The sequence below is a fragment of the Pseudomyrmex gracilis genome, unplaced genomic scaffold, assembly GCF_002006095.1.
Source record: "Pseudomyrmex gracilis isolate BER0280 unplaced genomic scaffold, ASM200609v1 scaffold_60, whole genome shotgun sequence".
In the NCBI taxonomy this organism is placed as follows: domain Eukaryota; kingdom Metazoa; phylum Arthropoda; class Insecta; order Hymenoptera; family Formicidae; genus Pseudomyrmex; species Pseudomyrmex gracilis.
Window position 1 is genome coordinate 306251 of NW_018020644.1, and position 25515 is coordinate 331765.

Here is a 25515-nt window from a genome sequence, read left to right on the forward strand (position 1 = left end):
CACTGTTGTATCTATTATTTCCAGAAAGGCGAGACGTTGATTGGCTACTGCTTCGTCTTTTGCCGCGCTGCGTCTTGTGGGCAGGAGCTATGGGAACGAGCACAATCAGCAGACGTAGAGTGTAGAAGAGATCAGTGCGATTATTTTCCCTCCAAATACGTGTACGTATAAACGATCATGCGTGTATTAAAAGTAAATTGAAGTAAATATTGTAAAAAATTTTGTTATTGTAAGAAAAATTGTTGACACATCAGTTCACACAGTTGTATGATTCTTTAATATATATTAAGACATAATATACATTTAAATGTAATAAGAGAGAAGAGAGATTGTTTGTGATATTTCTAGCTGAGTTTCTCATAACGACATTCAAGGTTAATAACAGTGAAAAGCGCTTAATCTAAAAAAATTTGAAAATATCTGTTTTTAGTACATGAAAACATAATGTGTCGCATGTGATATTACTATAGAGTTAACCGCGGGCAAGAGCTTGTCCAATTGGCGCGGTAACGATCTCACAGGATTCTCGTTTGTCTTAATGTATGAAAAGAAGCGTCTTGACACATCAGACAGGTAAATTTTGTTGCTTTATCACTCGCTTTTAAGTAACAGCATCTTAAATTGACATTCTAATTATTCAATCTGTTTATTCAGACAATGTCTGCCGGAAGCAACTCTTTCTCTTCCAGGGTCTGTTGTTTCTGCAACTCGTCAGAAGATGATGAGTTGGAATATGGAAAGTTCTATGAACACAATGGAATCATTACACATTACTACTGTTTAGTGAGTTTCAAGTGTTTACAAAATGATCTTGTATCATTTAAACTTGTGTTCATTTTAAATTCACTAAAAAAGAAAATTGTCTAAAGAATAGCTAAAGCATGTGAATAATATTGAATTCTTTTAACTGCATTTTACTCATTTATTATATAATTTTCTTCTAGCTTCTCTCTTCTAATATGGAACAGAAAGGAAATGATGACGAAGGTATACTTGGATTTCTAACAGATGATATACTAAAAGAACTTCGTAGAGGAAAAAGATTGGTATATATATTAGATGATTTTAATATTTTTGAAATGAGAAGTTACTTTAGGAAATGCTTCTTAAATATTATATATAATAAGTTTATTTTAATAACTGATTTTTATCATTTGTAGGTATGTTCTTACTGTAAAAAACATGGTGCTACTTTAGGATGCTGCAATACAAGATGTAAACGAATATTTCACTTACCCTGTGGCTTGAAGGCAGGTTCCTTGCATCAGTTCTTTGGTGAATTTAGGTAAGAAGTGTACCAATGTGTTACTTAATGTTGTGTATGTTAAAACTTACAAATCATCAAATGATTTATTGAAATATTTCAGATCATACTGTGTGAATCATAGACCAAAACAGAAGATTGATAACAATGTTGTAAAACAAGCTGCCACTTTAGATAATGTTTTGTGTTATATTTGTTATGACAAGGTGAATCCTATGGATACGCTACAAACTTTGTGGGCGCCGTGTTGTAAAAAGGATGCCTGGTTTCACCGTAAATGTATTCAAGTTGGTATTAATGATAATCTCATATGTTTAGTTTTATGAAAAGTGACTTGATTATTTTTTATTTCTAAATTTTTGGAATGTTTCTTATTCTGCCCATAACGTGACTATATATTCTCGTTTTAGCAACTTGCTTTAAGTGCAGGGTATTTTTTCAAATGTCCTCTCTGTAACAATAAAAAAGATTTCCAAAAAGCTATGCTTGAATTTGGTATTTTTGTTCCTAGTCAGTGAGTATAGAAATAAAATTGATTTTTTTTTGTTCTGAAGGTTTTGACAATATTTTTCTTTATATAAATATTTTCTAACAGAGATGCTTCATGGGAACTAGTACCAAATGCATTTGAAGAGCTTTTGTATAGGCACAATCAGTGTGATGCAAGAGACTGTCTCTGTCCAAAAGGAAGAAATCACATAAGCAGCAATGCGTAAGTGATAAAGCGTCGCTCATAATAATATCAGAACTATATGCTGCTTAAGATATGAACTTTCTTTATGATGCATATAAAATATCACAGAAAATGGGAATTGGTGTTGTGTCGAACTTGTGGCTCGCAAGGCATGCACATGGCTTGTGGACAATTGAAATGGGGTAATCCTGTGTGGGAATGTGAGGAATGTATTTCTATTACATCAGGTAAATTATCTCGCGAATTTGCAAAGAAAAAAAATATATTACATTTCTGTATATAGTTAAATCTATTTTTTTTGGTTTTTTTAAGGTAAAAATAAAAGTTCTGAAACGACTCAAGAGGCAGATGTTAGTTCGGATAGGTATGTATCGAATCTTTTTTAGTCTCTTTTTCTGAAGTATATTATGAAAAAGAAGCTTTTGGAAGTACTATTTTGAATTATTTTAAGATCTGTATGTAATGCGTTATATTTTAATTATTTGCTTTTAGTTCTAGTTTTCTGAGTACAGACTCTGAGTTAGATTCAGACAGTGATACAGACATCTCAGTGGGAACTGAATTTCCCGCTTTACCTTGTTCATCACCTATTTTTAGTTTTTCATCTCCTAACGCGTCACAGGATTCTACTTCAAATGTTACAGCACGACCTGGTCCACTTTCTTTCAAGTTACGGCAACAAAAAGATACAATCAAACGGTTAGATGACAATAATTCTTTAACATATTACTTTATTTCCATAGAATATATTGATAAAATAGTAAACTTTCTACTTAAAAGAAAAGTGAAAACAACTTGTGAGAAGAATGCCAATATAAAACCTGTTCTGAAAGATACATCATATTTGAAGAATCATGACAAAAAAGAATTGTTAAAAACTCAACCAACTCACTCCACGCCGAACGTAACGGATGTTATCACAATCGAAAGCGATGAAGATGAGATCGAGGTAAAAAATATATTGTTGAAATATATTGAAAAAAAAACACAATCAAATCTTCAGAATATTTAGTAAGATTAGTTTCATGATAAAAAACTGACTTTTTTACATTATATACCTCGTAGATTTATATTTAAGTTTTTATTTTTATTATAGTGTCTTTCATTAAAACAACAAACAAAAAGAACAGAGATTCCAAATTTGCTGCAGCACTTATCAATATCTTCTTTATCATCAACGGTTCCTTTTACTAAATTGTTAAATTCAACAGAAGATTCCGCAAACTCTAATAGTTCAAATATAGCATCTCATGCAATAGCAACAGATGATATAAATAGCCAGGAATTTGTATTTGAAGAAGTTCTAAACAAAAGTGAATTTACTGCTGTAGAACAATTCAATTTAGCAACACCGTTAGAATTTATATCTGATAACGTTTCTTTGAATAACAACGATTTGAAGGATTTAAACGACGACGCGGCAGACGCAAGCGAGGAATCTGTCATGAATATCAAAATCACAAATGTTACTTCATTGCCGCCCGAAGTATTCGAAAGTGTACCTGATGTAAGCAAGAATTGCTGGAAGGAAACAAATTCTCTCACGTATCCTCTTGTGAATCAACCAACTGAAAATTCTTTCATGAGTTTATTTCCTACAAAACGTAGCTTAGAAGGTAAATTGAGTAAGAAAATTGAAAATTAAAGTTTAAAACTGATACAATACAATTGATAACATAATATTACATTAAATTTCAGCGACTGATGATACAAATAATTATAATAAAAGAATCAAACAAAGTTTTAACAAAAATACTTGGGAAATGAATACAACGCCTGTTGTAATCGAGAATTGCTGGAATATGTCGCACGCGAATTCCGACATAAATTCTCTCATACATTCTTCTGTTAGTCAAACACTTCAGACTACTGTTACATGTGATATGAATAAACGGCCAAATAGAAGAACGTCTTCAAGATTTAGCGAAATTGGAGAGAATATTGGAAATTGCTTAGAACGCTCACCAATGGCATATACAAGCGAGATAAACGATATTTCAATTAATAATGAAAATATTGATTCATCTGTATCTACATCACTATCTTACGAAGGATTACTTGGATCGAGTTCAATTGAGTCAAATTGTTTGAAAACAAACACCAAATTATTGGAAAACAATTGGTTGTTGAATACATCACAGAGAAATAAAAACTCAACGAGAATGGAATGTTCAGACAACACAACACATGTTGTATGTTTTACGCCCAAATTGCAAAACACAAGAACTATATCTATCGATACAAATGATAATCAAATAACGGAAGCGTTAAATGAACAGAGAACGTCATCTGCTAATATACCTGTTCTTGGAAAAACCGCGGACAACATATCCGTAAGTAATATAAAAAAACTTGTGAGGTATAATATACATTGAAGTATATATGTATATGTATATTGAAGTTTGGATTTCAAAAAAAAGTTTAAAAAAACTTAAAAATATTTTATTGCGATTAGAGTTTTATGCTATATAAAATAGTATTATAAGTGTTCATTAAAATCCTATAAGACACGTTCACGTTCGATAAAGTAGAAATATGATAAACATGGTTGATTCCGATGAGAAATATGATGCAGAAATTATATGTGTGTTGTAAACTTCCCCGTACCTCCTCTTCAGTGTAAATCTTGCGATTCTAACAGTGTGACGGAGACACAAGCTCCAAATCTGCCAAGACCGACTCGACCAAGTGGAGCAGAAGTAATCGATCAAAAGAATCTTCCAGGTGAGTCTTGTAAACATACGAATTCTTAAATAGTAACTTAAAACATTTATTGCACAAGCTGATCTGTAACTGGACATAATTGTTGGTGAGTTTTACAAGAAAAAAAAAGGACATTATTAGTTATACATCAAGTCAGTGCAAATAAAAAAAATTAAAGTTTACGTGATGATATTCGCTCTCTGCAACTGTATTAACACATTATTAATTTATAAAAAATAAAAAATTGATTATGTACAAAACTGAGAAAATAGAGTTAAAAGTAAAATCTTGATGTAGTATTATCAATGTTTGTATGTGTGTGTGTGTGCGCAGTATTGACGCCGTCGACATCAGTTCACAAAATTCTGCCGCCATGGAAGGTCATAGTGTCTTCCCTCAAGTCACGAACAACCTCACCACATGTCGTCAACCTAGATTAATACCGCAGTATATGTATCTGGACGATCTCAAGTTTCAAGTTCGCGAATCAAATAATGTTCAGGTATCGTATGGATCTATAACGAGCTAATTTGCCATAATTGTCTTTAGCAAAAATTTAATAGAGCAATATTTATATTAATATTTATATTAATATAAATATTTATATAAATATTTATATTAATGAAACTTTTATTGCACACAGATGATATTATATGATACATTCTCCATAAATATCCCGGCGGAAAATCACAAAGAGAGCAAGATTCAATTGACAGCTCCAAGAGAGTCAAGAAAGCTGCATACACTTGTCACTTCTACACAAGATAAAGCTTCGTCGAGTTCAGACTGCATCAATGATTATACATCTGCGGAGCAACAGGACAAGTTCTTTAGTTTCTTAATAAACGACAATCACTTAATTAGCGATAAAATTATACACATCATGCCTGGTCATGATGATACAAAAGAAAATTTAGATCCGGGAAGATCAAAGACAATTTCTCGTAACGGTAAATTGAACAATGTGAATCTGACTAATAATGTCGACGATACTGCGTTTGTGAGAAATGTACGTAGCGAGAATGACGATGATGTACGTCTTAGTTCAAATAATACCAATTTGAACACATTAAATCGAACTATTTGCAATACAAATATAGATAACATAACGGATAATATAGAACTTGCATCGAACGATCGCAGTCAAGATGTGTGGATCAGCTTGGAAGATACACAACAATACAAACAAGCGTCTGCACACAATACGATGCCATCGTATACAAAAGAAAAAATTTCTAATGTTCGATTATTCCACGAGGATACTAACAAAATGGTACATGACTTAGGTTGTTTTGTTAACACGAATAAAAACGTTGAAAAACTATCACAAGATAATATTTCTGTTTTTGCAAATCAGTACAATGTTGATAAAGAAATTGACAGTGATAACAGAAATTGGCACACAATTGATTATTCGAAGTTATGGAACAGTTGTAAAACTTTAGACATTGCAAACACTATAATGCTGAAGGCTCAAAATAATCGACGCGCCGCGTCTGTCTCGAATATTACGTTCAACGAGCGCAATATTCTAAATAAACAGATCGACGCATGTGATTCCGGCAAATTTATTCATTGCACAAAGTTTTGCGACGATAATGTAAATAATACTTCAAATAGCGAAAATGTTTTTAATTGCAATAACATCAAGCATTGTCTCAAAGTCAGTATAGATTTGTGTAAAATACGGAATTTGATCGATTCCAAACCGGAATTATTTACGAAACACAAACGTAATGGTGATCAACGGCGTAAATGCACAATGAATCGGTCACACAGTCAAACTGATCTTGTTCAACAACAAGTAAGGTTATAATGATAAAGGAATGTGATAATATGTATTACACAATCACATTACATGTAATCTGAAAATATTGAGTTGCACTGTCAAATTTCAATCAAATTCAGATAGATAAATATTTTTTTAAGTTAAAGTATTTTATATTCATTTGACAAATATAAAATATTTTCTTGACATCCCCACACATCTCAAAAATATCAGAAGAGTATTTCATAAATGTACAAAGGAAAAATACATATATATGAAGACAGTAAAGCAGAAAATAATTTGTCTTTTGAATGTAAGTTATTTAATATGTATACAAAAGTGGCAAAATATTGGAAATGTATAATAAGTTGGTTTCTTCCTTTCTTTTGAAAAATTATTTAAAAATAAAGTGTACATATAATAAAAAATGTAAATCTATTTTCTGTTATTTTCTGCTTACTCTTTCAAGATGCAAAGTTTAGTGATACATATGCAAGTTATGAACTCCCCTTACAATCATTATTTTTATTTGTAGAAATTTGTCTCGTTTCTTTATGTAAAAAAAAGAATACAAAATTATTGAACAGTGTTATCTATCCTCGCTCTTCGTCTCGAAAGTATTATAAATCTTAATGTGATTAATATAATTGTTTTACTTATTTTGTGTACATTAAAATAGTACACAAATTGTATATAACATCAGTTTGCGAAAATTAAATGTATCTTAAATATCAAGAAATTAAATTTGTCACATTTTTAAATCATGTTATACATATTCATAGCAATGTCATTCTTTTCTGTCACTCTATGTGTAAACTTATGCTTGTATACTTTGCTAAATAAATTAAAACTTTTCTCAAATACTACTTTTAGTTTAACAAAAAAATACCTCAAATAAAATCAAGTATATACAAAATTTAAGCACATATCTGGAGAAATAGAAATGATTATAAAATTATATACAATACAAAAATACACATTTTTATGGTTTTATAAAATTTTTATTAAAATGAATTTACAATTCAAACTGCTGGATCATCTCCCTTAGTAGTTCTTGTATAGATTAATTGTGCATGATGCTGAACAACTTGCTTGATCAGCCCTTTCTGCTGAAGCTCTATCAATGCCCGTCGAGCAAGAGATCCTCTGATCTTTAATCTTTCACTGACAATGGAAGGTGTAATCAATTTGTATTGTGGGACTTCTTTCAACAATTTTTCATAAGTTTGTTTATCAAATAAAACTTGATTGTTTAACTTGTCACGTACTTTTCCTTTGGACCACTTCTACATGTAGAAAAACAAATAAATATTGTATTAAAATCTAAAATCTAACATTACACAATATAATATGTAGTAAATGTAGATCTTATCAGACTCATTAAATCAGATTTTGCTTCCATAAAAAGTCAAGTTCAAGAGTATACATCATATACATTAGTTGCTTGAAATTATTTATTGTGTCTTATTATTAAAAAAACATAACAAACCTTCTTCTTGGCTTTTCCACCAGATCCACCCTCTTTTTTTTTCTGGGTTTTTTGAGGCTGCTTAGAAGAGCTTTTGGTATCCTTTTTAGGCGGCTATAATAGTAAGAGTTAAATATATATTAAGTACATTTAGAAAAATAAGAATTCGATTGACATTTAAAAATATATTAAAAGTAATCAGACTCATTAAATCAGTATTTCACTGTCATAGCATATCTAGAAGAATTAGATCATCATGCGTATAAAATACCGTATGTATAAAGACACAGGTTATACTTCTATTGATACGACACGATATGTAGCTTATACTTTGTAATCGTAGAATAATAACAATGCAAAATATTCTTTTTATCACTAAACTGTTGTATCTAACATCAAAAGCAAAGCTGAAGTAAAACAATTACAAATTTAAGATTGTATAGAACACGTGTGAACCTTTGAATACAAACAGGTTACATTCTTTGTTCTGAACAAGATACATGTGTTTACTCAGCGTATCGTGATCAAAGTTAACCATTTTGTTCTCTTTTTTACATTAAAATCGCACACACAACAATCACATTAAAATATTCTCTAAACCTCATAAAATTTACTCGTGAACGCTTACCATGATGCTAATCTTACAAAAACGATTACAGAAAGGAAGCTAGCCAACCACCATGATACTGATACGACTTCTTTTCACAACAGTAACTCCATCTACGATGATAGAAATATCTGGAGACATATCCGGTACTACGTTGATCGAACACGGAAGAAAGTTTATTACGAAATCAGAGAGAAGATTCAGGGCGATGTCCCATTGAGCGGAAATCTATAGCGGAACGGAATGTGCGGAACCAGCTCGACCAATCGTAACCACAGAAAAAGCGAAGGAAAGAAAACGGAATGGCTATGATTGGTCGAGCTGGTTCCACACATTCCGTTCCGCTATAGATTTCCGCTCAATGGGACGTCGCCCTCAGAGCAATCACAACAATATGAAAAACTACTAGCATTTACGCTTTGTAAAGGGTCGTCTACAATGGAGAGTTTTAGACTGTAACAGTAAGAAACTGACAAATCACAATCGATTATTCTTCTGTACTTTGCCTGTGATTGGTCAATTTCTTACTATTACGGCCTACAACTCTCCATTGTAGACGACCCTTAACGCGTTACGAAAGGGTTTGTGCTGGTTTGTGCGGAAGCCCTAACCCAGGATCCAGGATATGTCATGACGAGTAGGACGAGTAATGTTTTGTGAACGCAGGAGTGGTCGAAGCCTCACGAAGCATGGCGCTCCTCCGTCAAATATCTCGTATGCGATCCGGTTTTCCGTGTTTCTGACAGCCAACATGAATCAAGAAGCTGTTTAATATTACGCACTGAACGTCAAATTTGTCGAAACTCAAGCTGCCCGTTCGGATCTCAACTACGACAAGAGGTAAATCGGAAGAAGCAAATTGTAGGTTAAGCTACTCCTAATACTCGTAAGACGTGTCACTGCACTTGCCGCACGCGACCCTCACACATATACAGTTTTGTATGTATACGTGTTATTACAATTACAGATGCGTTGTCAACAGCTGGAAATATTTCACGTTGCGATTCACAACCGATTCTATTAATTGTTTGGTATCTTCGGCGGATATAACGTGTAATATTGGAGTAAATGGTTTTTTTTTCTTGAGTGTATGGAAAAGTGTAATATAAATTCTTAAGTTTTTTTATGTATTAACGAGATTTTACGTATATTTTCATATATATTTTAATGTATATTTTTGTTTGTTCTGTATTTTGTTATAAAAATACTTTGTTTCTTTTTTCAGTGCAGATTGTGGTCCATAGATTTGATTTTGGCACAATCGCAAAATGCTGCCGGTTTTCCACAATCCACGTGACCCACATTCCAACTTTAAGAGCAAAGTCAAGGAAAAATTTTTGGGCTTGATACGCCTTATCTTCTCTGATCAGAACACTCGGAATTTGTTCCTGTTTCTGATTCTCAACTTGTCTTTTGCTTTTGTGGAGTTGTTGTATGGAATATGGACTAACAGTCTTGGCCTCATCTCTGACAGTTTTCACATGTTCTTTGATTGTACTGGCTTGTTGTTTGGCCTAGCAGCATCTGTTATTACAAAATGGAGGGCAAATGAAAGATATTCGTATGGATATGTCAGAGCTGAAGTATTGGGTGGTTTTGTAAACGGATTGCTTTTGTTATTCATTGCTCTGTTTATTATGTCAGAGGCAGTTGAGAGAGCTATTGAACCACCAGAAATCAAACATGAGAGACTGTTTTTAGTTTCTGTATTGGGACTTATAGTAAATCTAGTAGGAATATGTGCATTTAAACATGGGCATGGACATGGACACAGTCATGGACATGGCCACAGTCATAATCATGGCATGGGAGGGCATCATAATCACTCCCATGAAAATCATGAATATTCTCTCCTAAATCACGACTACGATCACGTTGAAATGGAAACGTCTTTCAGTGGTACGAACTCACAAATCATGAAGGGTGTATTTCTGCACATTCTGGCGGATACCCTTGGTTCCGTGGGTGTAATCATATCGGCGGTACTGATGCAAATGTTTGGCTGGATGATCGCTGACCCGATATGCTCCATGCTCATAGCAGTATTGATAGTGTTAAGTATAATTTCGTTGATGAAAGAATCGTGGGAAGTGCTTATGCAGAGACAGCCAGCGGCTCTGGATCACGTTCTACCACAGTGCTACAACAAAGTTACGCAAATGCCAGGCGTGTACAGTGTGCAAGAGCCTCATTTCTGGACACTGTGCTCGGACGTGTACGTTGGATGTTTGAAACTTGAAGTAGCAAGAGAAGTGGATCCCAAATCCGTTGTGATAACGACGCAAAAGATTTTCCAATCGGCGGGCGTGAGACAGCTCACGGTTCAATTGGATTACGCCCCTATGTGATCTACGAAAGATGCGCCATGCTTCATAGAACGTTACAAAAGTACTAACAGTGTATCTGTTTGCGGACTATGCATAATCTGCGACTGTGCACTTTTGGACTGCAGTCAATATTGCCTGGGACTACAAATCGTTTGAGAATCGTGCATGCCTTATATGGAAAAACTGCTGACACAGGATAATTAAGCAACAATTCCTAAGTATTTCTAAGGAAATCGAATTATTAATTACTAAGTAACTAAATCAGTTTTTAAAATAACAATAAACGGCAAACAATCCAGTTTTTCATCTCGGTATTACGTATTAAAAACAAAAAGTCAGTTACTTTCTCTCATTCTAGAATTTAAATGACAAATGCAATCGCGTTTGTGAATCTAGTTTTGTCAAAAAAGAAGAAAAAAGAAAAATCTACTTTTGTTTGTTCAAACATTGTATTGAATTGACTATTTATCTAATCAGATATTTTTCACGTCCAAGTATAATTTAGCTATAGTTAATGTAATGTGTATGTGTGTGTATATAATATATAATATATAATATATATACTATACACACTTTTTTAATTTTACAATAATACTTCAAGGTGCATTTTCAAACATATTTTTAAGAATATATTTCTCAAACAATGTCACACATAACATCATAAGTGGCTATAGCAATCGAGACAGCTGAAAGAAGTTAGTCACATGTATAAACACATAAAAAATGCAAGAAGTAAAAAAAGTAAAAAAAGCATACATGAAAGAGCAGAGTTTTACACAAAATACTTTTACAAGTAAAATCATCACTTTGTATGAATATATCTAAAAAAAAGATCGCAATTTATTTTCTGTTCATGCTAAGTACCTTCCATCAGTTTATTGAATTAATTACTTAGCATGAAATATCTTTGTTGAGAATACATCGGTTATACATATATGTACCATATATATATACATATATATGTATCTGTTATACAACGCGTATTATATTTATGTATATAATTATAAATAATATGTATAATTAATATATATAAATTATAATTTGTTAAGCGTCAATATGTAACTGTGACAAATCGAAATTTGTAAGAGTATTTGGGCTGGAATTCACAAAGTTTAAAAATTGTTTTGGAAATGTTTTTCTCGATTTGTTACGTAATCTTTCTACAAATTATTATTTAGATAAATGATTAATTAGTTAATTTTTAGACGAATGAATAAACGATTCGTTCAGATTTAGAAGAACAATACAATAATTTTATCGCATTTCTAAAAGTTAGAAGGAGCAGTAAACACCATACACTTCCATTCCATCTATATCATATTAAAACACACATGTACTACCGAAACATTAGGTACTTCCAATTGTGATGACGCAAGCCAAAATAGAAATTATATATATTGTGTTAAACAAATATATTAAAATAATCTTTGTCATCATTCGGCTTTAGGATGAAGAAATATTTATCACGTGTTTATTGTGATAATTCAGGCGCGACAATTAACGTACTTTTAGATAAATGAGGATTTAATAAAAAAAAAGAAAAAAACAAAACTGGATGTTTTCGCGTTATCAGCTACATATAAAACATAAACAGGTGCATTGTTCTTGCGAAACCTTTGTTTTTCTACTATCTTCATTGCATAAAGTTTATATATGAATGGGAAATGCGTGTGATTATTATAAATAAAAACATGTGTAAATAATAAAGAGAGTACTTATTTAATCGTCTTTCTCTTTATTTAATCTTTTAACAATCTCTGTTTTTTAACATTTATGTTGTGATATATTTATGCTCAGATTTTTTTCTCATGAATTGCAATGATCCAGGTAAAGTTTTTTCAAACACATATTATATTTATTTGGAGAGGATATGTGTACACATATATATAAATACATAAATATTTATAATAAAACTACTCAAGTTGATTCCACACGCAGTTATATCGGGCGCTTATCTCGCAAGTGTTCACTCGGCCACTTAACCAATGTATACTTGTATATATGTATGTATGTATGTACGCAGATGTACGTTTAATTGTGTGTGTGTGTGTGTGTGTGTGTGACATCAGGTTCAGTCTTGCGAAGATTAAGATTGTTAGTTTTTTCATAAAATAGGTTCACAAATGTTAACAAATCGGCGGATTTCTCTGTCATGCCGCGCGATATAATCGAGAGAAGAGAGATATTTTTATGTACATAGCAAACTATATAAAAATGACAAAATTCATCGTACGCACGCTTGAGCGGAAGCACTTACGTATATCTAGGTGGATAATAAAAAATTGCGCGAGATGGTAGTGTGTCTGTATATTTTCTCGGAAAAAAACACGAAAAACGGAGGGAATTATCGTGTAAGTGCTGTTCTCCATTTAAGGCAAAACTCAAAAATCAACAAATACTCTTCCGCATTTGGCCGATCGTTCTCTTTTGTTTTATTTTTATCGGTGGTTCCAGTTGAATGGCAGTTATCGTTGGTGCAACTGATCACGATCAATCGATCGTAAATCATGCATGTGTAAATGTATCGTTCTTGGCTCACACAAGACGCGATTTATTGGATTTGTCACAAGATTGCAAAAAACGTCTTTGCGACATAGATAAGGAATATTATAGCGTTTGCGGTTCACATTCAGCGCTAAACGTAGTCGGTCAACTTTTGTCTGCGATTACGTTGGAGACGATATATTTTCGTTTAAATTAAAAGTTAACATCTTTCAAAAGAGTTTAGTGCTAAATGTGGACACACGGAAAAATGTGGATCTTCAAATATTATACGATTTTTTTTGGCAGTTTATCTTAATTACAGTAATCAATTATTTTATACAACAATAGCGTTGGCGTTGGTACCTGCCTACGTTACTTCTTATTGTTTAATTACGAGTATTCGACTTTCTTTTCACGTAACACGCATTCACGCACGTGTATATATGTGTTTTTGTTTTACTGTGTGTGGCGCTACCATTTAAAATTTATTCTATAAAATTTTTCCAAGTCTCCAACAACGCGCCGCTCTCTCTTCGGTAAAGCCATCGCATCTCGGTCTATCATCTCACCGATCGCGAATGTCGATCGGTTGTAACATTTAATAATATGACGATCGTGTGATCTATATATCGCTAATAATATATTACTCTGAATCGTATCTTACATCTCCATCTAACAACAACGAACGGTACTTATGTAATCGCAACAGCCTCTTTTTTTCTCTTTAAATATCTTTTTCATTTCGCGATAAGTATTTTCGCTCTCTTCTCTTTTTGTTTTCGAAAAACGTCGAGAAGATTCTTCGTTAATCACATACGGATACTTCGATTTTCGTTCACTCGTTAGAATCGTAAGATTGTAGAATTATGTTAATAATGTAATTTTTTAGACGAACGCGATGATGATGCAGGTAATTTGTGTCTAAAAGTGCAAAGTTTGTTTCCATAAAAAATCGTATAGAAAAAGAAACGACATCTACTTTGTTAGAATTCAAAATAGTCAAAGTAACTTTCTAGTATTATTAATTAACACCACGTTTCGATATTTTGTTAGTTTCTTTAAAGACATTACATGAGCGAAAAACGCCTAAGTTCCCATTGTGTCCCAACGAATTATTCTCGCTAATAATCGCTATAATCTATAATCTATATCGTAGATGAGCGCGTCAATGCGCAGGAAATGAAATCACAGTAAGACAAAAATCCACAAAGTTTAACCCGTTCTTCTTCTCTCATTCTTCCGTACTACCTTTTGTCTCTTATGCCTCATGCGGCTGAAACTGATATATTCTCTGGTATTCATTCTTTCTAGAAAATCTACATCTTCCGTCTCTTATCTAATTTCCTCAATTTTTCTTTCTTCATGTGATTTTCTATATCTTTCTCGGCACAATCCGTCAACTCATTTCCTTTTATCTTCTTTATCATTTTTTTTTTTTTTTAGTTTTACAGTCTCTATCACGAAGAGAATGATCCATCTCGCTCAATCTACTCTTTATTTCTCCGTGCTTTGCGACGAACCATTCCAGAATAAACTTCCTCCAAATTATGTTACTCGCGAGATATTTTCATTCATTTCTTTTTGCCCCGGCCGTTCTTCTGCACTTTCGTGATCTTCAGGCGACAACTAGAACCGCCGGTGTACACTACTTCCGTTCTGCCACCATCCTCGGCCGCGGTCACCAGTGCCTTGATTGATCTCACGTGCACATCCTTGGCGCTGATCTCCAGAGTGGTACCAGGGAAACGATCGCGCACGCACTTGCCGATACTGGTGGACTGTGTCTCGGTGAGTTCGACACCGTCCAGGCACAGCCAGGTGAGATATTGCAAGTGCGTGAGAATCGTTTGTATAAACACGTGTTCCATCTGCACCCGCTTTGCGCTGTCCGTGACGATCAGTCCGTTCGCCCTGAGGAAGCTCAAACCGCACAATTTAAGATACTTGGCGATCTGTCGCATCGTCCGATCGCTGTCTTCCAGAGTGACTCGCCAGAAGTTGATCCTAAGCGATTGCAGACTACGAAAGTGCGCCGCTAAGCAGCAAAAGAACTGCTGCAGGATTTTATCGTCGATGAAGAGCAGCGAGCCGCTGTTGCCGCCAATTGTCGACTTATCCAGCGACAGGTCGAGCTCGCTCAACGACGTAAAACCCGCCAGAAACGGCAACAGCAACGGCCCGCGCAGTGCCAAGCGATCATTCACTGTCACCTGCAATCAGAAATAATTCCCTCGGCAGACCTTATCGGACGCAATTTGTTTCGCTCGCTTTCGGGTTGAGAGATAGGGTGCGACGTACAGGGTGTTCTAGATCAGACGGCAAGTTTCTTGTCTTGAATTTTTTCATAACAATTTTTTCTTCATCAAGTTTTTTTTCTTTTTGTAAGTGTGCAAAGAAGTAAATGGATTCTTGTATCTCATGCGGATTTTAAATTTATAATATTTTAGAACGGAGATTAATTGAATCACATGATTTCTTGCGCGAATTTAGGTTTCGAGGCAGACGATAAGAGGAACTTTTCGATCAAGCATTTGATGTAACAATTTTGCTTAAGAATCTGAAAAACATTGCAATATTTGAAATATTGTAAGATAAAAAATGTATCTGCACTATTCAGTGATCTATTTTACGGTTCACCCTGTACAGTACGAGAGATAGAATCGAGCGGAGACAACGAAGACGAATGTCGGTCTGGGCCGTCCTTTATTTATCGCCGTCGTTCTGGCGCGACTGAGACTGTAATTGCGCGTGTAATAGAAAATATACGAGTTAGAGATAAGAGTGAAAGACGCGAGAGAGGTGGCGGGCATTTCTCCGGATATGAAATTGGCATTCCGGAAATGGATTGGCTAATATCGTGTCTTTCTACGAAGAGTGACAAGAGCATAGTAACTAACATATAATCAAGTGCTATTTTTACGGATACACATTTTTTATATTAAAAACTTTATAAACATTTTAAAATAAAATCTACTGATACTTGATTCTTTGTCACTTTTCTGTTCTTCCGAAGAAGTTTTAGATCCCGAATCTGAAGGATTTTCGGAGATTCTTGAGTCAGGATTTTTCGGCGACCTGAATTAGATCTCCGGACGAAATTGAGAGAGAAGACGAGATATTTCCGAGATGTTACGCGGATGTTACCGGCACGTCCACAATTTCCGGGCCCAGAACCAGAATTACAAAGAGATACAATGTTAAACAGAACGAAGAGAACAATATTCGCGGTATTTCAGGAGGTTAACCGATTTTCTTCGTGGCGTGTTTCATAGACTGTAGCGGAGATTCATTTTTCAAGCGAGACGAAATCATTTTTGCTGAGAATGGAGAACTCGAATCACGAACTGATTTCCGCTCTGGATAGAGCGCGCGGCGAGTGTCTACCTAATGGGTCCTGCCAGGTCTCGGGAACACGATAGGTACGCAGTCTCAGTCTAGCGAGGGAGGAGACTCCGACTCAGAGAAACGGACAGTTTACATTTGCGTCTACTGGAAGCGCGATACCGTGTATGTATGTTATCTTCTCGTAATGGTACGCGCCTGCACTTGAAGGCATGTAACTGCGCGCCAGCGGATAGTCTTCGCACGGTGATTCGAGGAATAATAGGTTTGCACACGTCATTATACGCTTGTTACACTGTGGAATCAATGTGTTTGTAACAAATTTGTAAATTAAACCACTTTTTAATACATTAATGCTCGATAATGCTTATGATGGACATTGTGTGAAGAAAAAATCGTAAAATTCGAATTTTACAATAAGAAAATTATAATTTAGACTTTTCAAGAAATTTCGATAACTATTTTCTTGGATTTTACTTCCGAAATTTGCGAAGATATACTCGAGGAAAGTACTTACTTGGAATCCGGCTAGTCTCAGGAAAACGATCGCGGGACAGGCTGGAGGTGGTGCAGCTCGCAGGAGCTCTGCGCCAGCGTCATCGCGACGTCCTAATCTTGATAAAGGACCCTCGTGCACTGCTAAATGCAACCGCGCATTGCACAGACTCAGCTCGCGCACGCTCGTGTATCTCAGCAACTCGGAAAATACCGCTAAACTATCCGATTCCTGCAAGAAGACATCAAAATGACGTGATATTAACAGTAAACAGTCAACAATACTATACTTCAGTATTAATTATCAATATTAAAACTGATATCAATAATATTATAAAGACTGTTGTAACTGTTGTTGACAGAAAAAGGGAGAGAGTTGTAAACATAAGTCGGACCTTGCATGATTAATAATACTATCAACAAATATATTTGTTAATACTGACAATATGATTGATTGTGTGAGGTCGGTATAAGACGTTGTGTGCTTACAAACTCAAACACACTCGATATATACAGCCGATGTGTATCCGACACGGTGTTATGTTAAAAGCGCAAAGTGGGCGACGCTTCTGCTAAATCGCGCGTAAACGGACCTCTCTGAAAATCTCGTCGGACGCGCTCTAAGCGCCGTCGCGCGACGGCAACATCCGCGCCTCATCTTCACCGTCAGAGAGAACCCCGACTAATCCTATATCCCGGCCGATGTGTGCTGCTGCGCTCTCGTTGCTTCCTATACCAGAACTACCCTCTCACTCGACCTAATCCGCCACGGGAATGTCGTTAAGTCGGATAGAGAGCGTCTTAGCTCGAGCGTGTCGTCGTCGTCGACTACACGTCGACGATATTACGTTATTCCGGCAATAAGACGGCGAGAGAGAAGCTCCGTGCAACCGTGGATTATACAGGCGCCGCTGTGTGCATCGTTGGGGAAGCCGACAACACAGGGTTAACAAGGTACGAGTAATCCGCTCGTAAGAGAGCCGAGTAAGTCGTCTCTTGCGAATCGACGAAAGATTTTCGCTGGCGAAAACAAATTCTCTAAGTAAAATATTGTTTTTTAAAAAGATTCTATTAAAAAAGAATTCTCGCTCGAAGTGTTCTTCAAGATTGCGTCTCTTCAAAATGGTTCTCTCGAGGCACGTTGAATACATCGTCATGTGATTCTCCGTCGAAACGTGCGCCAAACACAAAGGATTAAATGAAGGATCCAGAAGCAAGACGAAGTCGCTCGTTCGATCCTAGTGATGCCGAGAGCGAAGAGCAGAAGGAGAGCGGTTTCATTATGCAAGGAGCATCGTCGCGCAGAAAGGAGCGAGTACATCTCACGGGAGCGAGTAGAGAGCGAAAAGGGAGTGCTCTCACTTCTCCGTGGAAAACTATGTAAGCGGAAGCTGCCTGCTCGCTTAGTTTGCGCGCCATACATTAGACGCGTGCGTTCATTAATAAGTTAGCCTTACTTTTGAACTTCATGTAAGATTTACGTGAACCTCAAACTGCGTAAACCAAGTTTGACTTGGGCACGTGATGGCGAATTCTTTTTCGAATTAGATACGCGAATACTGCGAGTTTTACGTACTCGAAGTTATTTTTCTTATCTTTATGTTATTTACTGTTTTTTAATTTTGAATGTTTTATGCAAAATTCTTTTTGCGACAGTGTTATTGAAAAAATTGAAAAAAGCGGAGAATTTAATCAAACCAATTCAATATTGTATGGAGATAATATTGATTCTTTTACTTTTCGGACGTAGAACAGAATTGGCAGCAATTTAAATACGTAATGTCAATTTTCTGCTGTGCGATTTGATTCAAGAAACACGATCGTGCGTGACGATTATGCCGTATCCGTTGGGCAAACAAGGTCGAGAGTAGATTTTGCTTTAGGAAGAACGTCCTCGACAGTCCATTTATCTGGCTTGACCCAGCTGGCGTATCTCGATTGAGATAAAAGAAAAAAACGATTCCTGAACTGGTAAACGACTCTCGAGAGCGAAGTGTTTATGGTGTTTTGACAGATCATCAAGAGACACGGTGGTGTCTCTTTCTACGCGAAACTGAGACGAGGTGAGATTTTCGTATCTCAGAAACGGCAAAGCCGATCGAGTTTTCTTTAGTGTCTCTCGATTCGGATTACAAAACTACAATAAAAAGTCTTTTCAGTTCTTGTCTTTTTTGTGTACGTGATCTCTCTCTGAACGAAAGTATTTCAAGATAAAGTCTGAATTATGGAAAATTTCGATTCAGTAAAAAATGTCACCGCTAGACGAGCAGGCAGAAGAGGAAATATTCTTTTCATCTCCGAATGGCGTTACGAGCGCACTGGAAGATTACATTATGCTGCACGTAGCGCGTGCTGACAGTAAAGTATCTATGATCGTTCGTGATATTTCCGTACGTTATATATAACGTGTTCATATAACATCCCTCTTCAGATTGAAATAGCCAAACGTCAGAAACGTACATCATCACTAAGTAAAAAAATTTCATACGAATAGATGGCAAAAACGATGATATCATATTTACATCTTACTTTAAACATTTTATTTTCTTTCATACAAAAATATTATTTCAAGTGTATGAGGTCGCATAAGAAACATAACGCATACGAATTTATATTACTGATCTATATATATATATATATAATATAAATACAAGATGATACCAGGAATCTTCTACTGGTTTTGTTTGAAACTTCGGCTATCTCAGGTCAGAAAATATGTATCTTTCACATACATACATGTATTTCTATAGTCTGTCCACTCCCCTAATTTTGATTGCACGATATGCGTGGAAATTTGAATTTCAGAGAGCACAGTACACATCTCTCAGGACGTTATACTTGATACAATATATCGTATTTTCTGCGTTAAACGAAGTTTCTAAATTATATCGTAAAAGTGATATGAAAATTTAGTTTAACAGGTCACACTAGATATATAAATTTGGTGTCAATCACTTATCTAAGAAACTAGCACAAATGTTGAAGAAACTCTTGGAAAGAGATATAACTATAGTTATCCGGAACAATATTATTGTTTTTATTAATGTGATTTATTTGGTTTTTACAAAAGTTACTCTCAAGACTATTCATATTTAAATGCGGCGAGCGACATGAGATTAATACACGTGTAGCCGGGAGAGCGGAGACGCAGCGCTTTTTTCGCAATCTCTCGAGATTTACTCCGTGTGTGAAAATTCCGAAGTAAACGCGGGATTTATTGTTGCTAACCGTGATATTTACGAGCGAGCGATATTTATTGCTTCTTGACAAGCGTTCGTTGACAAGCGTCGCTTTCTGGGAATCGCGTTCTCGCCAAATCCCACTTGGTTTCATCAGCGCAGAATATGTGCACGAGTGAAGAGCAAACGGCATGAATAAAATTCGCACTGAACCCACAGCGTGACGTCGTCGTCGTTACTGTTGTCGAGATCAAAAGAGCGGAAGAGAAGATGTGATACACATATGTACAGGTATGTGTCGCGAATTTGTTTTTTTGATACTATTCAGACGACCGAAAATGAAACGCGCGTGTTGTCGACGACAGCTCGCCGAGAGACCTTGTGTGTCATGATATCATTTTGCAAGAATCCGAACACGCGATTTGTTAGCGATAAGCTTCTATATATTCGCATTCGTAATCGAGCTATATGTTCGTTGCGATAAAGCTGCGCCAGAATTATGCCTCTAGAGAGGTATATGAAACACTATCAGGATCTTAAAATGCAATTGTGAACAAGGTTCGCGAACTTGCGTACATGTAAACTCTGAATTCTCAACTCGACTGAACTTCGAATCCCCAGCTGTTAGCGCTCTCAAGTTTAAATTCTCGGCTCTTATCTTTCAAAATTTATTTTTAATAAAATATTGTTTTACTCACAAATATTATATACAAACCAAAAAGAATAAACAATAAAAGAAGCAACGAATTTTTGCGAAAAAAGGCAAATTACAGTAACTGCCAATAAAAAAAATAAATAAATAAAAAATTGAGTACAGAATGAGCCCAGGAAATTTGTAGTGTTTTCGCAATGCCACGAGGACATGAAAAGTCCTTCACCGTTCTCTTTTTTTCTGAAAGCTTTTTCGTTTCCCGTGCGAGAATGTTATAGTGAAAAGGCTTCACTGCATATGTGACGGTCTATGAACGAGCGAAATTCACTGACGTGTCAAAAAAAATCAGAAAAAGTTTATCTACGCAGGAAAACTGCGGCTCTAAACTAATGAAGTTTATTTTCAGCAGATTAATGATAAATCTGCTGTATCTCACCTCCTAAAATCGTCGTCGTCGGTAGTCGCGGTGGTTTTCTTTTTTTTTGTGTAAAAAGAAAAAGAGAATGTAAAAAGAGATACGTATGTCGGCATAGCGTGAGCATATAATTCACCCGAGTTCGTGAGGATTCTTGCAGTGCATAGGACGCAGCGCGATACCGATACCCGGTCGTCGGACTCTCTCTCTCCTTATTCATTACCATGTTCGTGCCCTTCTCTCCTTTCTTTACCATCCAGAAACGACGGTCTTTTTTTGACAGGAAATAATTTCGCCGGCGGATCGTGAGATTTACGAGGGCACTCCAGCCGAGTGTACCAAGCGACTGGAATAATGCCGAGAAAATTGGCCGAAATTACAGACGACGCCTTCTCTTCGGGGATCGTAATGAACTCTCGCGACTGTCAACGACAGTCGCTCGCGCGACTCTGCCGAACAGAGAAGTTTGTTATTTAAATTCAACATGCAAATTTTTAGTATTAGTATTTTCAAAGATATATTTTCTATATTTAATATATCATTACACTCGAAAATCAGCTGGAAATGAAAGGATTGATTCCAGTTAGCGATGAAAGAGTGTTTCGAGCGCACGTGATTTGTCGCGTAAAACGAGGTCGATTTTGTAAAATCGAGAATTACATTTGGCTATTTCTGCGCGTTTCACGTATATATACTTGTCAGGTTGTTGATTATCGGCGACACGTGTCGACTTCAAAATTTATGTTGTTCGCGTCGTCGGTATTTTATGCGGCACAATGGCTGGCGTGTCTTCGGGATCGTCGGCGAATAATGCCGGAAAATTAGGACGGAAGGAAGCGGTGTTTAATAGTTTCCGACGCAAATTGATTCCTGCTAATTGCGAAGTATGGCACGTCATATATTATACTCACTCTCTCTCTCTCTCTTTCTTTCATTTCGCTGCGGTTAAATTATTTTACAGAATCTCGCTATTCTCTTTTCAATTAATTGCGTAAAGTTGATTATTAGTAAATATTGCTTTTCTGTTTGCGTCGCGTGTGTGACAGCCTGCTTTTGTCACTGACAAGGAATGTAATTACTTCTCAATTTTGTAAAATAAAAAGTCTATTGTTATTTAGTTGACACAGACATTGCTCCAATTACGGTCTTATTTAGTTAATTCACAATAGTTAATTATTGTCTTGCAAACTTTTAATGACGCTTGCGTGCCAGAATTAGCGTTCTGATAAAATGTGTTTTTATTTATTAAAGTATTAAGTTTTTCTTTTGTACGTGATATTAAAAATAAGAGATTAGTTAATCAAATATATATATATATATATATAAAGATGTTGTTTTCAATTTTTGCAAAACAATATTTGCTTTTTGAACATACTTTGATTCATCACCTTAAATTACATCACATTTAGTCAGGCATCGCGCCACATTTTCTCTGAGAAAAGCCTCGGCTACAAATTCATCGAGAAAGGTACAAGTCGCGACGAGGGAAGTGCTGTTGGCTGGGGTGCATACTTCGCATTTTGCGTCACGTTAAAGTAATCAATTTCTTTGTTCGTGTTTTCTATAGACTGACATCAGATGCAAAAATGGCGTGTCACCTATGTATGTATCGCGTTATGTATAAAAGGAAACGAAAGCAGGGAAGGAAGAGAGGAAAAAGAGAGAGAGAGAGAGAGAAAAGAGAGGATTCGCGGATAACAGCTGACCTGTTAAATTTTATCAGAATATTCGCATTCAAGGGTCACCGACCTAGATATTGTCCACGCCGTTCGCAATTTAATATATGGCGACGTAGTATTAAATTTCATCCTTTTGCCTCGACTTTTGCGCCCAACTAGACTCTGCGCAGTATATATCTCGTAAAATCAGTCTCTTTGTGTAGTAGAAGAACATGAACACATAAAGGTGAACGCTTATAATGTTTTTTCCATCATTCATTTGTCAGTAAATTTACAATTCCTGTAAATTTATAATGTAATACATGCAGTTGTATATACGTTTAATAATGTTACAGAAAATGTTTTTGATTTCCAATTTGGAAATATAAAATAAACATTTCTTTGCAAAACATAAAACATGCAAAGTTAAATAATGTAATAAAACAAAACAATTGTTTAAGTTTTAGTATGTTACGTCAATAACAATATTTTGTGTAGAATTTCACAGTTTGCTACTCTGTTTCTGACTCGCTCTTTTTGAATGATAATCGTCAGCCAGGCTTGTCGCGCTAAATGGCAATGAAAGTGATCAGTGGTACGATCATTCCGGAAGGATTCGGCAGGCCGCATTGTTTTATATAATCGCACTCTCTAGCGTATTACACTAAAGCCATCTTTTTGGACGATATCAGCAAACGACTGGGGAGATTTTCCGGTTGTGCAATTTATCCGCGAATTATATTCAGGCTACTGCACCAGTTTTATTCCTACTCTGCGTTAGCTTATACGCATTAAGGGTTGGCTGAGAGCGGACGAAAGCTTAAACCGGAGTTATAAGCAGTTGTAAGTGTAAGGATGGACATACCGGTACGGTCAGTGATTCGAGACAAAAACTTTTAATCCCAAGATAACGGTTTCCAGATAGCTATTCTTTATTGGAGTGTTTCTGGAAGACGGTATCTTCCTCTTTTCTCCGACGTTTCCATGAGAAAACGACGCTTATAACAGTAATGATAGTATCATAAAACTCTCTCGTTAAGAGAGAATTACATTCCTTGTAATGACAAAAAATAATCACAAAGTTGCAGACAAAATAATAACATAAGTAAAACAAATACTTATTATAGAAATAAAAAAAGTACAGCGCAATCAGGTGTCGTGCATGCTGTGAATTAAAATTTCAGCTTGAGATTCTTTAACGTCAATACGAAATATTTATCTTGTCGAATGTCAATATACATTGATGAATACTATTCATCATATTATGTAAATACTATTATTATAGGTCGACATTGAATTTAAATAAATTGATACAAGTGTCACGCCTTTATTTATACCGGTTTCCGTCTCGCAATTGTGTCTACAATGTAGAGTTTTAGCAATTGGCCGATCTTCCCTGGGTCAGCATTAAATTTAAATAAGTCGTCCGATCCCGCCAAAAAGCGGTTCTGAATAATGGAAAAATGATAGCGTCAGTTTAATTCGACGATGTAGTATTTACTACTGTATTTTATGGCTGCTTTATTCCGCAATTTTACGACGAGAATCACTTAGTGATCTTCTACCAGATTCAAATAATTTTGCATGATTGATTTTATATTTTGAAATGTAATATAAGTAGCAATTACAGTAAATTATACGACAAAAAAGATTATTCTTATAAAGATTAAAAAACAAAATGCGACATATTTGTGAACAGGTTTTGCTTAAAAATATTGAAAATGAATTATTATTATATAAAATTGTGGTTTTAATACATCAAACTGTTTGTTGAATTATTTATGGCTCACATATGTGCTATAATTTCTCTGATTTTGTACGATCTTACAGTATCAGAAATATTGAGAGACACTGGTTTATCTCGCTGTATAATCCTATAAAGCAAATTGAATAGTGAAGTCGAAAGAGTGTTTGAGAAAAGAGAAGAGTTGCGGAGAAAATCGGAAATCAATGATACTTATATACTGCGCTGCTATCTGCAGTCCAATGCGTAATCTTCTATAAGAAGGAATTTTCACAACAAAAATTCACACACACACACATTGACTAACACCGCATTTTTCTCTCACCATTTTGTTGCATGCCAAATACATTGCAACAGAGAAAACGTTGAGATTTTTTTCCATTTGTTTGTATTAAAGAAATGTTGAAAAATTATTTTCCATTTATACGTATATGTACAACATGACGATATCGTTGTAGTAAACAAACCGTATTTTTAAAACTTTTGACTATATATTTTTTTATAGAAAAATATTTATATTTCTCTCAATGTATTTAAAAAAGTGAATATAATATAAAATACATACACGCGTATAATGTGTATGTGTTTTGATCTCAAACATACATAAAGATAAGATTTTAAAAAATAAGTGCGTTGTTTTGTCGTCTGTAATTTTTTGCTGAAACCCATTTGCCACTTCGACGCTCCATTCATCATTGCGTTTTACCGTCTCGTT

The 25515-nt window shown here is 35.2% G+C and overlaps 4 protein-coding genes across 9 annotated transcripts in view; 2 read left to right on the top strand and 2 right to left on the bottom strand.

The window, feature by feature from the left end:
* Nucleotides 1-168: 168 nt before the first annotated feature.
* Nucleotides 169-7237, top strand: LOC109854150 (protein PFF0380w-like). The gene is made up of 16 exons (XM_020426977.1): nt 169-573; nt 655-783; nt 945-1046; nt 1161-1285; nt 1368-1551; nt 1675-1778; nt 1860-1976; nt 2067-2185; nt 2271-2322; nt 2451-2657; nt 2739-2907; nt 3055-3574; nt 3657-4291; nt 4600-4682; nt 4995-5163; nt 5305-7237. The coding sequence occupies exons 2-16, from the start codon at nt 658-660 to the stop codon at nt 6475-6477; spliced, it is 3885 nt and encodes a 1294-aa protein (XP_020282566.1). The 5' UTR covers nt 169-573; nt 655-657; the 3' UTR covers nt 6478-7237.
* Nucleotides 7238-7408: 171 nt separating this feature from the next.
* LOC109854130 (40S ribosomal protein S25) lies at nt 7409-8631 on the bottom strand. The gene is made up of 3 exons (XM_020426936.1): nt 8526-8631; nt 7919-8011; nt 7409-7715 (listed from the first exon to the last, which is right to left on the bottom strand). Exons 1-3 carry the CDS (start codon nt 8526-8528, stop codon nt 7452-7454), a joined length of 360 nt encoding a protein of 119 aa, XP_020282525.1. The 5' UTR covers nt 8529-8631; the 3' UTR covers nt 7409-7451.
* A 517-nt stretch (nt 8632-9148) lies between these two features.
* Nucleotides 9149-12537, top strand: LOC109854183 (zinc transporter 7-A). 6 transcript variants are annotated; one of them, XM_020427035.1, is made up of 3 exons: nt 9149-9344; nt 9472-9604; nt 9730-12537. In XM_020427035.1, exon 3 carries the CDS (start codon nt 9773-9775, stop codon nt 10850-10852), a length of 1080 nt encoding a protein of 359 aa, XP_020282624.1. In that variant the 5' UTR covers nt 9149-9344; nt 9472-9604; nt 9730-9772; the 3' UTR covers nt 10853-12537. The 6 variants fall into 6 exon arrangements, with proteins under 6 accessions (XP_020282624.1, XP_020282623.1, XP_020282625.1 ...); XM_020427034.1 differs by having other exon boundaries at nt 9472-9592; XM_020427036.1 differs by having other exon boundaries at nt 9472-9568.
* A 34-nt stretch (nt 12538-12571) lies between these two features.
* LOC109854175 overlaps nt 12572-25515 on the bottom strand; it is a 42636-nt gene continuing 29692 nt past the window's right edge. The window contains exons 8-9 of the mRNA XM_020427011.1: nt 17175-17384; nt 12572-15525 (exon numbers count right to left, since the gene is read on the bottom strand). Of these exons, the coding sequence (XP_020282600.1) occupies nt 14887-15525; nt 17175-17384 (849 nt within the window). The 3' untranslated portion in view covers nt 12572-14886. The remainder of the gene's footprint in view (nt 15526-17174; nt 17385-25515) is intronic.

Bases quoted from the DNA above. Each gene is read 5' to 3' on its own strand.
- LOC109854183 (XM_020427035.1), top strand. From the start codon at position 9,773: ATGCTGCCGGTTTTCCACAATCCACGTGACCCACATTCCAACTTTAAG.
- LOC109854130 (XM_020426936.1), bottom strand. The intron at 7,716-7,918 runs GTTTGTTATGTT...TTCTACATGTAG, and splicing joins GTGGAAAAGCCAAGAAGAAG to AAGTGGTCCAAAGGAAAAGT.
- LOC109854150 (XM_020426977.1), top strand. From the start codon at position 658: ATGTCTGCCGGAAGCAACTCTTTCTCTTCCAGGGTCTGTTGTTTCTGC. The intron at 2,186-2,270 runs GTAAATTATCTC...GGTTTTTTTAAG, and splicing joins ATGTATTTCTATTACATCAG to GTAAAAATAAAAGTTCTGAA. The intron at 2,323-2,450 runs GTATGTATCGAA...ATTTGCTTTTAG, and splicing joins GCAGATGTTAGTTCGGATAG to TTCTAGTTTTCTGAGTACAG.